Genomic DNA, 17,507 nt, shown 5'->3' with positions numbered 1-17,507 from the left:
GAGACTTGGTCACAATATATGCGACAGCACCATAGGCCTTCGGGCTTGCGTCACAGAAAACATGCACCACTTTCTCCGTATCATCGTTTCTAAAGTCTGCCGCTATCAGTCTTGGAATACAGACTCCTTCAATGCATGGAAGCTCCCTACACCAGCAGTCCCACTCAGGCTGCAATGTCTCAGGCAAGGGATCGTCCCAACCAATTCCCAACTCCCACAACTTCTGGAACATTACCTTTACGCATAATGTTGTGGGAGCAATAAATCCAAAAGGGTCGAAAATTCTTGCCGAGACCTGCAGCACAAATCTCTTGTTGTCGGCTCTTGCGGAGAGGAAGTCGATGAGTGAAGTTAGGTTGTATTCAAAGTGGTCAGTCTGAGCATTCCAACCTACTCCCAATACCTTTGTAGCTGCAGCATGTCCAGCACCAGCGTTCGTTCTCTCCACATTGCCATTCTCTAAGAAGTTGACAAGATCGCGGTCGTTCGACATCCACTTGTGTAGCCGCATCCCTGCTTGAGACAATATATCTTTGGATTCCTGGCACAAGACTTTACCCTTGTCAAGGCTGTCAACCCCAGTTACAAGGTCGTCCACGTAAAGATGCCTGCGCAGAATGCCTGCAGTTTCAGCATACCGTTCCGGCAGGCCTTCAAGATGATGTTGCAACGTTGCGGCCAAGAGAAATGGGCTCGACGTGACACCGAACGGCACGCGAGTCATGCGATAGGTCACCACAGCTGGAAGCTCTTCCCCTTTCTTTGGCGTCGTAGCGTACCAGAGAAACTGCACAGCGTTCCGATCGCCCTCTGATAGTGATATTTGGAGAAAGGCCTTTTCAATATCCGCAACGATGGCAATGTTGTAAGTACGGAAATTGATCAGCAGATCAATGAGCTCTGAGTTTAGGTTTGGGCCACTTTCCAAAACATTGTTCAGTGAGAGGCGATTTTTGGCACTTGATGATGCATCAAATACTACCCTCAGTTTTGTCGTCTGGCTTTCGCGACGAACAACTGCTTGATGTGGCATATAGTACACCGGACCTTCCGACGTGCCGCAGTCCTTGCTGGCTGGCTCTGCATAGCCCTTTTCTATGTAGTCTCTTATGCAGGCGTCGTATTCCCTAATCAACGAATCTCCTTCCAAGAGGCGCTTTGTCTGTGCTTTAAGACGCCTTGCTGCGCACTCGTTGTTGTCGCCAAGCTCGTAAACCATCGAATTCCAAGGGAACGACACCTTATAGCGGCCATTCTCAAAGTTGACGGTTTCTTTATAGTGCTGAAGGACTGCGTCCTCGTGACGAACTGGCTCATGTTCCTTGATACCGATGTGCTCGAGCTCCCAGAAAGACTTTAGCTGTGCTGATATTTCCTTGTCAATTTGTTCACTCACTCCTATCCGCATCACGCCAGCAGCCGAGGAGCAGACTCCTGTTGACTTCCTTGTGCCGACCTGGCCCTGGACTGTCCATCCGAATACAGTCTCCACTGCCATCAATTTGGAGCTGAGACGCTTAGTGGATCCCGTGACAATTTCCCAGTAATGATCAGCGCCAATCTAAAGGTCCCTGGTTCGTTCCCGGGTTTCGGCACCAAAAAATGCTTCGGCCCGCTGTATGATCTCCCGCGTCGCAACCTCTTTTCTCAAAAAACGCAGGAACTCCTCCAGCTCACTTCCCTCGTTCGTAGCCTCGTTTTTTCTTTGATATTCGAGACGAAGGTCGGCAGGCACCGCTTTCTTTATTACGGTCAGTAACAAAGTTCCATAAGTACCAACACTCACGCCTAAAGAAGTGAGGCTGCGTACACCTGTCTCTGCTTCGTCGACGAGGCTGCGCAGTTGACCGAGATTCCGTGAGTCACGCACTGGCTTGATGTTAAGCAGCCGTGACATGTGATCTTCTATAATAACTTCCTTTCTGCCGAACCTCTCCTTTAATAGCGAGAGAGCGACATCGTAGTTGCCTTCCGACAAGTCAAGTCCTGCTACCGCAGCCGCCGCCTTTCCTGTCAAGTAGCTGTTTAGGTACTTGAATTTGTCTACTTTTGAGAGGTTCTGGTTAGCGTTGATAGTTGATTCAAACTGACTCCAGAACCCTTGCCACTCTCGAAGCTCTCCGTTGAATTTGTTGATTTCGAGCTTTGGCAGCTTTACGGTGGGGCGTATTTGCGAATCGTTTGCGCTAGATTCTCTTTGATCGGAGGAGTTTAGTGTGCGATCTGATGAAACATTTGTGCAGCTAAAGTCGCGTAGCATGCGTTGTACCTTTGTTTTCGCCACGATGATCTTTTCTCTGTACATTTCGGAGCATGCAATTTCCTCTTCGAAAGCTTCATCTTCAACGCCTTTTTCTATCTCCCGATCTAGCTCTTTCAGTGAGTCTTCTTTAAGAGTAAGAAGATTTAGCTTTTCTTCCAGCTCACCGATTGATGCGCTGTCGTCCATGGTGGATACTTCATTGAGCAGCTTCGTTGTAGAAGTTCGCGCCACGGCCCTTTTTCGCTTGAGTCTGTCGATGTCCATCTTTTGACGTCCCTATTCCCGGGTTTCGGCACCAAAAAATGTTGTGGAATAAGAGACGGAGAACTTTGAACTGATGGAAAAACGACAGACGTCCTTTCGCTTCGAGCGCATCAAGAAGACTGCTTTATTTTTCACTAGAGGGTATGGGAAATGGGAGAGAGTAGTGAGAAGGAGAAAGTCACAACACACCATGCCACACAAGCATTCTTGCACCACGCACGCACCAAAGCCATCGCCACAGGCCGGGCTGCCAGGGTCATGAGCCTCCGGGACATGAACGCTTGAGTGCAGTGGAGCCGTGCGGGGGCCCAAGCACCTGCGTGTCCGCAACTCCCCTGTGTGCAATAAAGTTGTCACCACCACCTCCACACTTGGAAGGCACCACCGCACCGCCGCTCGCCGTTTGTATACAACGCGCCCGCCAGTAAGGCACGTAGTTTGAGGGGTATCGAATGTCCGGCGCCTCTGAGAAGTTCTCCTTGCCACTTCGTCGGCGGCCCGCAGCGCGGGGGTTTATCTGGTGTGTGGCGCCGCTGGGGAGGGGGACTTTTTGGCTCCAGAATGGAGGAAATACAACACGGGCATTGTGCTGAAACCGGCGGCGAGGTCAAGAGTAGCAAAAGGCAGAGGAAGGGCTTTTCGGGCAATGAAGAGGTCGGACGGCGTGAAGAAGGCCGTTCCATCGTCGATAGCACCACATGAAACTGGTACAAGTGCTGACAAACACGACGGTATATTGGGGTGTTCCTGGACGACAAGTTTAGCACAAGAATGAGGATCAATGAAGGTGAGGTCACTGAGCTTAGTGTATTAAACCTCAGCGCGAGTGCAATCGATTATAGCGTTGGGGGAAGAGAGAAAATCCCATCCTAGATTAATTGCGTGGGAGCACGATGAGAGCACTACAAATTCTATAGTGTAAATAACGTCTTGAATTATGACACGGGCTGCACAGGCTGTACGGGCTGTACAGGTTCGACGGGTCGAGCACTAGCAGTTCGAAGTGACAATCTAGAAAGAGGCGTTGTTACCTTACGAAATGACCGGTGAAATCTGGCATCCATAACAGAAACAGCTGCGCCAGTATCAACAAGAGTGACTATAGCGATCACCCTTCACCGGCTGAGAAACAAGTCAATAATATTAGCAGGCAAGGAACGATGACTTCGGCATTTCGAAACTTGCGCAGTTCTTGCCGGGCCGCCAACGCATCGGTGAAAGCGACCGGCGACGTGGGGATGGCGAGCGGCTATGATCCAAGAGAGGACGATCAGACAGAGTGCGAGATGGCGATGTGTAGGATGAAGTGTAGTATGCATTGGAGTCGACTGGATAACGAGGCGCCCGGAGATCAGTGTCGATTGTTTGCACCCGGCGGCAGAACCTTGCGACGTGTCTGGTATACCTATACGCAAAGCATATAGGCCGATTGTCGTGCGTGCGCTACAAGCTGGCAACAGGAGGGCCGGCCCAGGACCTGGGAGGAAAAGGCCAAGCTCGGGCGGCTGAAAGGGTCGTATCGGCTCTTGGCGTGGCCTGGCAGCTACCGCAGCATAAGTTAGCGGAGCGGCCCTAAGCGGCTGCAGGGGAGTAACCGGTAGTGCGTCAGCGACTTCTCATTGAATGACGTTGTGCAGATCAGATGGCAAAGGACTAGCAGGCACCTAGGTGAAGGGTACCAGGGACAGCTGTCGTGCAAGTTCTTCTCGGACAAAGGCCTTGATCTGCGTGATCAGCGACGCTTAGTCGCAAGCAATGGCCAGGCTGGAGATCGACGCATCGGTTGTAGGAGGAGGCTTCGTCAAAGCTCGCTGTTTGCGTAGATCGTCGTAGCTCTCACAGAGGGTGATAACGTCGGCAACAGTGTTCGGGTTCTTGGTCAGGAGCATTTGGAAGGCATCATCATCAATTCTTTTCATGATGTGCTTAATCCAGTCTGCTTCCGATATGGTGGCATTGACACCTTTACATTCATTAATTCATTCATGTTACCTCTAAAGGCCGTCACGGAGAGGGTATTACATAGATCGACAGCGTCTTCTATGTAACTGGTGAATGTTTCACCCGTGTCCAGTGCGCTTATGCGCAAAATCTGCTCGGCTCGAAGTTTGGGGACGGCGGAGTGGTTAAATACCTCTGTAAAAGCAGCCTTGAATGTAGACTACTTTCGGAAATCCACCTGATTCTTTTTGAACCAGAAATTGGCCGCGTCCGCGAGATAGAAATCGACATTGGCTAGCTTGGTCGAGCCAATCTTCAACGTCGTTGTCGTCCGTGCCGCTGAAGATGGTAGGATCCTGCTGGCGAATAGAGCCAGCGCAGAGAACAGGCGGCGACGGCAGCGTTTGCTGGTCGGTGGCTGGCATGGCGGAAGGTAGCGTTAGAGTGCGGAGTTCCAGGAATTTAGAGATGAAAGGATGCCCCGCACCTCCACCAATAATAAAGGAGGTTTATTAGACGACGCGCCGATGAGGGGTGGAGCGCTTCACCGAGCAATCTCTAAGCTCAAGCGTCTGTGGCACACGATGCTGTTGGCAATCCTGCTTCCTACGTCTAGTTGTTCTTCTTCATTACAGTGTCAACAGTTATTCGGGTAGTGCACATACCGAGGATAATGGGCGTTGCTCAATCATAGACCCGGATATTACGAGACGCCGCAGGTGTAGGGACTTTCTTCAAGCGGCAACGAAGACAGTTGCTCTTCACCGAGATATCGGTTCGAGATATCCCCTCCAGGACGTGCATCTTTTATTTTTCCGAAGGTATGCGCCTCAGTCGGAATAACGGCGACGGGTGACGGGACTGAGGTGACCTGGACGGCAGGCGACGAAATTGCGGCGAATGTGACTGGAGACTGCTCGGCGACTGTGATCGACGGCGCCATGCGGTCGTACCGTCAGTGGCGTGCAGGTTCGACTCTGCTTGCGGCTGGACGTAGCGAAAACCGACGTCTGGACGAGGGCTGTTCAAGGACGGCATCGAGGGCTAGCGGTCGCGAGAGTATTGGGAAACGTGAACAACGCTGCGATAACTGAAGCAAAAAGCTTGGGCATCCGGTGTTCGCCACTCTGCCATGTTGCGATAACCTCGATGGATCCATTGATTTTGAGTATGCACCAGCGAAGGACGTTCGGTTGGTCAGGAACTGGCCACGGTCAACTGAGTGCAAGCCGACATTGGCGAGTTCTTGGCGCACAATAGCCTGAACAAGGAGAAACATAGGAGCGCACGTATCGTTGACAGGTGGGTACAGAGCCGCGGCTTACACATGGCTTCCAGCTCACGGCGCACGATCTTCGTCAGCTGCTCTGAAGTCTGCTGCTGCCGTGAAGGTCAGTCTTCACAAGACGATGTTGTAGCCGTATAGGGAAGACGTGCAAATTACTGATAAATACGACGGCTTTTCACCTCCTCGAAACGCTTGCGCTCCGTGATCATGTCATTAGCCAAACTGCAGTTCTTACAGATGAGTAAATTGAAGGCGTCATTGGTTATATTTTTTAAGACCGGCCCAACTTTTTCCGAATCCGACATTTCAGCGTCGGCATTGCGGCAGACTCCAGCACGTCTTGTACATAGGCGACGTAGCATCCGGTGTACGTCTGCACTCGCGATGCCAACTCTTTCTTGGCGACGACCTACCGACCCAGTGGTTTTCTGAAGAGATCTCGCCGTTTCTGGCTGCAGGTATCCTTGTCACAGAGTTCTTCTTCGTGGTTACCACATTCGCGCAGTTCCCGCCAAGTCAAAAAAAAAAATTATGATCGTCAGCATCACTGTGGGATCCCATTTGTTGTTGCTGCTCACCCGCTCATACATCTCCAGCCAGTCGCAGAAGGTTCCGGGGTCATGCCGATGCGCGAATATGACAGTTGACACAGTCGACGCAGACATTGCCGAACTAGGCACCGTCTTCTGCGACATCGGTGAAGAACCGAAGCGGCGGCAACTGCGAAGCTTCGGTCTGGGCCGTTACTCTGCACCTCCACCAAATGTTATATCTATCTATCTATCTATCTATCTATCTATCTATCTATCTATCTATCTATCTATCTATCTATCTATCTATCTATCTATCTATATATATATATATATATATATATATATATATATATATATATATATATATATATATATGTAGAGTGTAATTGTCAATTCAATGGTGGCTGAAGGTGAACGATGCGACGGAAATGTTTTATTTCGTACAAACGAATGTATTGCCGAATTTCCAAGTAATATTGCCATGAATCTTTATTACGCCTCTGTCAGTAGTCTCTGCGTTCCTGTTGAGCCTGACCAGCCAGTAGTGGTTTTAATAGCTAATGGCGCACCCCCATTATTTCAACTAAACTGTGCGGACAAATAGCTTGGGAGGTTTAGAGGCAGTGGAAGTGAAGCGGAGAAGCAAAAATTTTAGGACGGTCGAACAGAGGCGCTGAAAGTCGCTTGAACTTCGCTGTAGAATTATTTAAGCCTTTCATTGTTTTGTAAACAGCGTCTTCACAAGAGCACGTGTTGGCTACACACATCATACTATCGGCTGCAACAGAATTTCCGGATAAAGATGGCTTATGCTACCGCGCAACTTACTTCATATACCGCTCTCACTGATTCAAGCATGAGAATTTTTGCACGAAGCTGTTCACGAATATCGCTTCATTAAAATCTAATATATCTGATGTTTCTGCGATGCAGACGAGAGAGACCTGGATTTCGAGTGCTGCAATGTCCCAGAGAAGTACCAGCACCCGCTTTGTATGACCATCGAGGTGCCTCGGGATGACCCCTTCTATGGGCAGTACGGCAGAACCTGCATCGAGTTCAAGAGGTCCCTAGCAGGTCAACGCCCGGGTTGTGCTCTAGGTATGTGCACTGCTACTTACGTCCACACCAGTGCATGTGTTCCCAGAACGGCGTTCTAAATTTTGTATTCCTCTATAGAGGCATACAAAACACACGATACGAGAGTTCAATATTCATATATATATTACTGTCGCACCCTTGCTGTTCACAGAGTGCCTACAGGAGCATTGAAGTATAAATCTTGTTGCTATTTTCTTTCTATGTTCGCAAAGTTTAGCACGTAACAAGTGTAAGCTAACGGTAGGTGAGGCGAAACTAATTGCAGAGCGATTATCTTTCGCCCTATTGTAATGTGATCACTACAGTTACAGCATCACTCTGATGCTGAGTAAACGGCGACTTCACCAGTGTTATGGATTGGAGAAAATGCAGTGGCACAAATTGCTCAAAAAGGCTAACATCATCCTATCACCAGGCAAAAGACAAATTGCATAACCTCAACAAATGCTCTACGGCATAAGAAGACGTTAAAATGAATGTCACAGGCAGTAATTAAGATGATCCGCGTTCTTTCTGCTTCATTAAACTTCGCTTGTTACACACCATATACTTCACATATTATGCATGCTGTGTCACGCGTTCCAAGACAAGAATAGTCATACAAAAACGTATGATTTATCAGCATTCAGCGCAAATGTGCTTTCTTGCGAAAGCTCTATGTACACGCGCTCTCGAATTATGTTATAAAGCTGCACTTTATTTATTTAAAGCTTCGTTCTAGCATGGCAAATAACTTCATTATTAAATTACGGTGTTTTACGTGCCAAAACCACGATCTGATCTAATGCAAGTTACGGGACATCATGGGTGCGATCTTGTACGCGTTCCAAAATAGAACGGAGGCGGTTCGTTCTTTACGCCCCGAAATAGGCGGTATGTTCCGTTCCGTTCGTCCGATAGCAGACGACACGGAATGATTGACAGCAGATATCACGTCACAATTGACGTCATGGCGTTCGGCACGGTTCAAATTGGCGAATCGTATTTGGCTCGGTGGAACGAACCGCCTCCGTTCTATTTTGGAACGCGTACAAGATCGCACCCCAAGTGATGCTTTATTGTGCATTAGTCACTTTTAATGCACTCGTGACGTTAGTATTAGAAGAAACCTTCCATAAAGATCTTTCTTGCACCCCTTTATGCCTACTTCTGAAGGTGGCAATAACATGCTTTTTTGCACAACAACTCACGTGTACAGGAAAGCAAACTTGTCGGAATGTTGAATGGCTCAAGTGATCAAAAAACAGCCTATTTCGCCCATCTTCGGCGCGTCCAGTGTGGCTTGAGCATATGCAACAGCTTTGTGATTAAGGGCGTGCGTTATTTTGCTTTTCTGTCCCTTGTGACCACTTGGACACAGCTATAACTGTCATCATACGATCGTTCTGGGACCGGACGTGCTCTAGCTATAGGAAACTTCATGGACTTAGTCACCAATAAGATTGCGAGAGAGGCCTGCATACTCAGATGGCACGCCCGACACGCATATCGCAGTGCATCGTCAAATATGCGCGAGCACCACCGACTGCGCTGCAATGTAGGATGACGAATAGCGAACGGAATTGAGTGGTCTGACTCTGCGATCGACTGTGCTCGCAGCTATCGTTGACTTTCTCAGAAAAACAGTTGTATTTTTCGAATGCAACTCATGATTTCAATCTTTCTTTACGCCTTAACGTGATCACTGCACGTGAGAGTATGTTGTAATAAAAGCAGTGGCATTACAAATACAAAATTGATAGCGGGCTCACGTTGGGCTGCAAGTTCATTGGTCCCTGCGATACACACGATGCTTTTGATGCCATAGATAGATGGCGATGCATTTCAGCAAGCTAAACATATCTGTAGGCGCATGCTTTATTAGCACTGGAGGACTGTCTTTCGGTGATTTCATATGTTGCTGTTCTCTTATTGTGTTTAAGAGTTGTTTCAAACACAGTGTTCCTGTATGTCACGTTGACGTACTTTACGTATACAGGCGGTCTGTGCTTAGTGCTGTGTATATCTTTAAACAAATTTTTGTGGCTGACACTTCACTTGTTACAAGGGGTTTCTACGGCGCCACAAATAGTCTAATCGCACAAATGACCTCACTTATGAGCTCTCACAGCCAATAATGCATCAATAAAATAATAAAATTTTATACTACTGCAGTTTAATAACACTGTCTCTCCATTAAAGGTCCACGGTCTCATATCAACATCTTAACTCATGCTATCGATGCGAACTTCATATATGGATCAACGGACGCTCTTGCCAAGAAACTAAGATCCTTCCATCGAGGTGAGTTTTCACTTGAGCATTCGAACTCTCTCTTGTTCTCTTGCCCAACTAGTTCTTTAATCCGCTAGTACCTTTCCCTATACCAGAATTAATATTATGGCTTCATAAGCAATATGACTGTTAACAAAGCAGTAGCACGCGACGAGTTTCTTCAGGTGCCACCAAAGTATACAAGCAGGGCCGGTGTAATGTAAGGATTCCTCTCGCTTGATTCTATTTTTTTTTATCGCCCACCATTCATGACCCAGCGATCGTGGTGATGACACATAGGTGGAGGGCCGGTCGGACTACTAAGGAACCGGAAAAAGGAATAGCACTAGATTGTAACCGTTACATTATTTCTTCTCAGGAGACGGTGGAACACTGAAAAGTTAGCGCTATTATTAAACATATTGGATAAATTTTTGAGCGACTGTGCGGAACTAATAACATACTTCTGAGTGACCGACCGGCTGGTTTGTGGCTGCATAGAGAGGACCGACTCTTGGCGGTGCGTGCTGGCATTTAATCTTTGGACGAAGAACGCCAGAAGCACGCGTGCGCCGCCTTTTCGAAATGCAGGCGCGCGTGCTCTGCTGACCACAACATGCGGCACCTTTGTTTTCTAGACTGCACGCCTGTTCGTGAACCGCAAATATCAAAGCCTCTACAAGAATAGGGAGTGTGTGTCTGTGGTTTGGCAACATATACTAAACAATGTTTTTTAACAGTGCTGCCACTTGTTCCACCAGAAGGTATGGCAGGTGAAGCATGCTTATTCTTTGCGCTATTTGCCAGCCCATCCAGAACCGAACGGCTACCGCCAAGGATAGCGCGTGTCTCACTTTTTGGGCTGTTCAACCTCCGGAGGGATGTAGAATTGGGTACATACATTTCGAGGTCATGACGATATTTGTCGTGAGAAAGACAACCTTAGAAGTCATGACACCCGGGACCGGACTTCTCGTTTCGCGTACAGGGGTATGCATAACACTCGCCGCTCCAAAGCGGAAGAGATGTGTGTGGAAGTGCCCATCGTTTTTCTTAAATCTCAAGTGCCAATCGTTCACACGAACCTTGCGAAAGCGGCGTAAAAATTGCGTTAGGAGCTGAAGCAGCTACTTCTAGATTGCCCCTTACCAGGTTTAGGCATTGCAATCAGACAGGCGTGGCGCACAAATCACGCGCTGTCAATCGTGTCTGTCCAAGGTATCACATTGCTGCTAGGCATGAAAACCGCTGAAATTGTATACAAGGCCCGCGCGCTCTTCCGTCCTACAGAAATTGTTTCCAGCTAGGTAGTCAAGGCCATTCAAGGTCACACACAAGAATTCCTCCGTGTAAAATGCACTGCCTGCAACGTTTCTAATTATAGCACGTTGATTCTGTGAATTATTAAATGTGGAACGCGCAATACTGCCACTAGAAGTGCGCTGAAAAAGAAAGTTGTAGGCGGGCCTCATGACGTAAAGGTCGCACGATTCCACGGCAGAGGTCTACGGCAGAAAACAGGGAAGAAATGTTACTTGCGGACGATGCTAGTAGAGGCAGGCATGGTGTCCCTGTTGGCAGCGAAGCTCGCCTCATGCCAGCACGGCGATGCGAGACTTTAATCTTTGCAATCTCCTGTAGTACCAAACCATATGAAAATTCTTACGTTAAAACTCTCCTTGGTCGTTGCTTTACAACGTTCAGTGGATGACCAAAAGTTCCATCGCAGCCTAGTGAGGGGCCCTATAATATAATATTGTCACAGCCTAGTAGGAGAAGGGAAAGCCGGTGTCGAGGACGTGTAAAATCACTTTATGAGAGCAGTCAACGCGACGTCGTTGTCGTCTCTGTTTTTCTACTCGCGAGCTACTTCAGCGTCGTTCTCATCGCCTGGCACATACCCGCGGCGACCAAATAGGATGTGGCAATATGGGTAAATAAAATTGATACCGGTCCACCTTTTACGCTTAAGAAAGCAGTTCACGAACCAATATTGTGCCACATAGCGAGGGGACAGATTTGTAAATTCAATCATTCTCATGCTATGCATCAAATACTTAACTTCGCATATTTAATGTAACAGCCTTTTCTGTTTCAAAGCTATGCTTTGTTTTTGTATGTATCAGTTAAGTAGGAAATACAGAACAGAATTTCCCTTGAACTTCTGCGATTTTCTTTGTTTCGATAAAAACGCTGTGCATTGATGTCTGCAATTAAGGACAACTGAGAGTCTGGGATCGTTTCCGTGATCTGGGACTGAAGCCGATGCTGCCGCCGGAGTCCGAGAACCCAGAACGAGACTGCATCGCCCGTCCTCGGCATCTTTTCTGTTTTCTTGCTGGTAAGACATCTGTTTCCTGTACAATTTCCGAGGCAACACTGCATGAAAAAGCACGTACCTTATGCCTAGTGACTGCTGTCAGTATCGCTGCATAATTTATTGAATGGCATATTATACACTGGTAAGTCTACTACACAGCCGTTAGATTGTCGTCCGGTGCTCCGTGCATATAGTCATAAGATTCGCCGGGTGTGTTCTAATCACGTCCGAAAGGGCCCAGAAAATTCTTGGTAATACCATAACTGTACCAGCTTATACGCTACATAACGCTGCCATGCACCTGAGGCAAATCTTGTTTCTATGCAAGTAGCAATTAACGAACGGAATCTTTCACTCGAAAGCCCATTTGCTTCTTTCCTGATCCTTGATATCAAGGCCACTTTTCGTGTTTATTCCTACGCAGCAATAAACACGATGAGTAATGGTCGAATACCTGTAGACGCTATGACAAAATACAAAGTATCTAGCAGAATCATAAGTGGCGAAAACTTATCACCGATAAGTTGGTGACACCATCTGCTGATAGATTACGATAACAATGTGCCCATACTTTGGCCTGCGAGATCAGCCAGCACTGCAGGATCCTTTCGATGTTATGGCGATACCTAAGCTCTACGCAGTAATGGGTGGAGCATGGTTGCCATTGTTCCTCTTCAACTCAGTGGCGGAATTTAAAGCGTGTAGGTAGTGGATACTATAAATCTGACTAGTGATAACTGATCTGACACAAAAAGCATTAAAAATACTTTGAATGAAACGATTAATGAGTCGGCGGACTTCAATACCAGCCCCCTTAATTAAGGACATTCCAGTAACCTTTACATGCAGAACTTTCCCAAAGAGGTAAACTAAGATCTCATAATTTCCTGCACCCTTAACTAATAATCTGTGTTCATTTGACATCTAAGTGCCTCGTGAAGCTCGTTTTTTGTAGACTCTCTACCAGCTGCTCTGAAAATTTCAAACAGAGCTGCAGAATTGTAGCGTGCAAAACGCAATCAAAGATAAAATGCATTTGGCCATCGAGGCTAAAGCTCACAACCGTAACTCAGCTTGTACACGCAGCATTCTCCGTTATTAAAACACCCATATGCGTAGTCTTAAAAGCCTGTCTTCGCTTCCTTAGGTGTAGCTTAGAAGCACAACGGGCAGACCGCTCTTTCGGAGGCCGGCGGCCAAACGCCATTGAAGTTGTGCAAGAGCATCTGGTTCACGAAGAAGCGGGAAGCCCTAGTGATTTACTCTCTGCGCTGTTATTGCAAAGCGTTCTACTTCACCTCCTTGATCGCAGGCGACGAGCGAGTCAACGAGCAGATACACCTGACGGTGCTGCACACATTCTACTTGCGAGACCACAACCGCATGGCCGATGAGTTGGCACGTCTGAACCCGCACTGGGACGACGACCGAATCTACCACGAGACGCGGCACATCATGGCATCCGCCGTCCAGTTCATTACCTACAATGAGTTCCTTCCCATGGTCGTCGGGGAGGAACTTATGGTCCGATACAACCTCACGCTACTAAAGGAGGTGAGCTGTCATGTGCTGGAATGCAAATGCAGCGGGGCAAGCTTTTTGCACTCCGGAGGATAGCGCTGAAGTGCTCCAAAAGACAGGGATAACCTAAATGCAGGCAGTTTGATGAAACTTCAGGCAGGTCGACGCTGACACACAGATTCTGTTTGTTCGATTCCGTTCCTCAGGCAAAACAGGTCCATCCTGTTGCTAACATTGTTGGGCGGGTCGCCCTCGCACGAACAACGAAAGAAGAATCTGCTCGGAGTAGGAGGGCATTGTAATGGACATATTATTCCAGCTTTAATCAATGATCATGTCGAGCTGATGACCGCATAGCAAGAGAGCTTTCTTTTTCGTTGCGGTAGTGGTAGAAAACATATATTTAAGTAAATACCATTGCGTCTTTATCTCAAGGTGTTTACTCTTTGAGGCGGAACCGAAATGCATTTCGAAATTTTCATGCTGGAAACGGAGTAGTTGAGTAATGATTTCTTTGACAGACACCTTTATCGATAATTTCCAGTAGGTAACGATATCCTACATCGTTCTTGGTGAAATTCTGCACACGTGATGTGAATACGAGTCCGGAATAAATTGGTTGATATACGCGAAGTTTGAGCAATAGTCCAGTGTGTATGGTAACCTTGTTTCGCAATATATTATTCCTTGTATATTATAACTAAGCTTCTTTTATTTACTATGCACCCACCAACACTGCTATATCTTTATTGTGTTTTATTTGGGTCGTTAAACTTTTATTCATTCAGTATTTAACTTGCAGACATAAATTATATTTGTGTTCCACAGTCTTCATGCAGATGATATCGTTGCTAGATAAGGACGATGTACGGGCGCACACACTAGGCAAGAAGGCGACTGCGAAGAACGGAACTTCCTTCGGGAGAATTTGTGCTCAGGAAACAAAGCAACACTTAAGCAGCAACGGTAGAATCGAGCACCGTCAGCGACCTTCGAATGTAATCGCCCCCCTTGAGTCCTGCTGCTGCTGATGCGTTCATCATCGTACATTCTAAAGTAGTCGGCGAAGTTTGCGTGGTTCGATGGCGGCTTTTTTGCGACGCACGTAGTACAGTAGAAGGATCGACATTTGGGCGAGTTGGTACTGGTTGAACATCTTGAAGTGGCAGCGCAATATTGCGAAGTCAGAAGGCAGGATCACACAGGACAGCGCTGCCCTGTGTGTTCCTGCCTTCTGTCTTCGTCATATTGCGCTGCCCCTTCAAGATGCACGTAGTACAATAGACTTGGATGGGCCAACCTCGCTCTCAGAGTGGCGATTTTCACGAACGCTATTCAGTGGGATATATTGAAACTGGTGGTTGCGGCTTCCGCTAGGATGATAACTGCAGTCGAACGCATCGGCGGGAACAAGTCGTCGTTTCTGCCAGCGTCTGTCAGTCCTGTGTACCGAGACACTGACTCACCGCTGTACTCAGCAAGTTAGACCGACCAATCTCTATTGGAAGAGGTAATCTTTGAACATTGAAGTAACATGATATTCCAGACAATTAAAGTACCATCCTGCTTTATGAGATCCGCCAGACTCAGTAAACGCCAGTTGTACTTCCTAATTATTTCCTTATTCTCTTCCTTCCTTCTTTCTAATTCCTTTTTCTCTCACCCCGTGCAGGGACGAAAAACGGAAATCGGCATCTGGCTAACGTCCCAGCTTCTCCTCTTTCTCTGTTTCGATCTCTCTTCACAAACGTTTGGTAGAGCGAGCTCGCTCCGCGCGAAAACAATAGTGATAGTGATAGTTTGATACAGGATTTATCGAAAACTAGTTTTATCGTCACTCTTGCGCAAGCATGCTGCTGTAAAACAGTTCACCCGATATTGTCAAAAAGTATCTTGTCTTGACGGCACGAAGACAGCCGGTAGTAAACCACTCTATAGTGCGAGACTGTGGTAAGTATACTGAATTTCTTGTTCTCATTGCAGGGTTACTGGCACGGCTACGATCCCGACGTCAACTTGGCGCTCTCCAACTCCTTCCAATCAGCCGCGTTCAGGTTCGGACATACGTTCATCCAGGGCATGGTCAGGCGCTACAACAAGTACCACGAATTCATCGGTAAGAATTGTACATGCTGTTTGCGTATGTGTTTTGCTTCAGTGTTGGTTAAATGGCCAGCTGGAAGTAGCACTTTCTTCACCTGGAAGAGCAAGCTAATGCCGAATTTCTTGGCGGTACATTTCAGTTTTCATTGTTCTTACTCTTCGTTATTGATTTGTACGTCATTGCGCTGTCGTAATAGCCGGAATGAGAAACTTGGCGCCTAGGGTGATAAAAAAAGTAAAATAAATGTACGTCTGTATAAAAAAAAGGCCCCCGCATTGTTATGGGCTGGTTAATTCATTTTTTTGTGACTGTTATAGTTTAATTCTTAATTTGCCCAACGTGTGTTACCATGGCAGTGTGAGCGACAGATCATTTGAAGTTCACCCGTGTAAGCAAAACACTTGGAAGAAGTGTTAAATAAACGTTGCAAAATTCGATTCTCTTTCTGACAAGTAATTTCTACTATTATACAATTACCCGCCTTAAGAACCCAGACCGAACTGATTCTAAATGCAATTCAGGATGTAACGACGTCTTTCTTAAGAGGCGAATTGGGAAATAAAGAACATTGCTGGAATCTGTATGCTCCTATTATGTTCCGATTATTAAGGCAAGATATACTAATCGAAATATTGTCAAATCACTGAGAAACATGTCTAATGCTAAAGTCTTATGTGGAATCCAACACTTCAGTTTGTGTGTTTGTGTATGGGTGTAATTACTACGCTTCCATATCAGTGCATAACTTAAAATGCAGATACACGTTAAGCATTACAAACATTATTAGATATTTACATTGTGATGTGCAATAAGCCTACTTATTCAGCTGCTTCGAGTCATAGCAAGGACTGGAAAGTTAAGGTGCGCCTAAACAGAATTGCAGAATCTTGCCCAATGCGTCCCTTGCTTTTGTGAACGTTGTGCCACAGCCTTTTTGATAAAAGGAAAAAAAAAACTAACACGAATCCTGATGGCTCTGCAGGAGAGGATTTTCTGCGCAACCTACTGCGGCAGCCTTTCATCGTCTATCAGCCGGGCAAGCTCGACGAATTGGCCGGAGGTCTTATAAACACACCGGCCCAAACCTACGATCCATTCGTCACGCAAGAGGTATGTCTTCCATATTTTAATAGTGATGTCTTAGACAATTATCATAGCGATGTTGCAAAGCGGTTGTGCATGTTGTGTTGAAGTACTGATCTAAGTTGTCCCGCTGATGATGTTGTGAAGTCGGAAGGAAGGAACAAAATTTCTTGGGCAATTTGTTTTCCCCCTATTCAACAGAAATATTCTTACGCTAGAAGTGTTCATAAGAACCAATACTAACGGATCGTACTGTTAGAATTATAATTAGGGGAACCTTCCGGCGAATGGCAAGAAGGAGGGGAAAGAGGAAAAGAAGGAAGGGAAGCTAGGGAGTTCAACGAGACACGAGTCCGGTTTGCTAATCCTATGCGGGGAAAGGGGGTTAAGGAATGAAAATGAAGAAAGGAGAGGTAAGGAGGAAGGTATTATGGCAATGCGAAGGAGTAAACTTGTCCCTCCCGTCCCGTCTACAATCGGTCACTGAGGCCAGTCGATTGCCTAGTAAACAGCCCTTATGAACAGCTTTGTCAATTCGGCCTCTGGCACAGTGGCTGTTTCACGAGTTGCGCAATGTTCGCTCGAACTCGGCCTTAAGGGCTTTTGTATCGTAATGGCTTTATTTCTTACTTATTATTTTTTTATCACGCGTTGAGCGGTAAAAAATGTTGTGCTTACTTTTTTTTACCGACATTTATTTAATAAAAGGAACGCAATGCTATTTGCACTTTGCGTCGTCTTTCTTTTTATTGGTTTTGTAGGATGCCCCCCCCCCCCCATTATGCGCATTACACTCATCATAACATTGTATTTAACCTTCTAAAGCTGCTACAGCC

General features: G+C 46.8%; 1 protein-coding gene across 1 annotated transcript in view; it reads left to right on the top strand.

Moving 5' to 3' along the window:
* The window catches only part of LOC126536242 (salivary peroxidase/catechol oxidase-like), a 147,925-nt gene that overhangs the window by 101,458 nt on the left and 28,960 nt on the right, over positions 1–17,507 (top strand). Inside the window, exons 7-12 of the mRNA XM_050183135.2 lie at positions 7,223–7,390; positions 9,572–9,673; positions 11,862–11,984; positions 13,276–13,517; positions 15,468–15,600; positions 16,571–16,698. Coding sequence (XP_050039092.1) covers positions 7,223–7,390; positions 9,572–9,673; positions 11,862–11,984; positions 13,276–13,517; positions 15,468–15,600; positions 16,571–16,698 — 896 coding nt within the window. The remainder of the gene's footprint in view (positions 1–7,222; positions 7,391–9,571; positions 9,674–11,861; positions 11,985–13,275; positions 13,518–15,467; positions 15,601–16,570; positions 16,699–17,507) is intronic.

The sequence above is a fragment of the Dermacentor andersoni genome, chromosome 4 (genome assembly GCF_023375885.2).
Source record: "Dermacentor andersoni chromosome 4, qqDerAnde1_hic_scaffold, whole genome shotgun sequence".
NCBI lineage: Eukaryota > Metazoa > Arthropoda > Arachnida > Ixodida > Ixodidae > Dermacentor > Dermacentor andersoni.
This window is presented reverse-complemented; position numbering and strand designations above follow the sequence as displayed.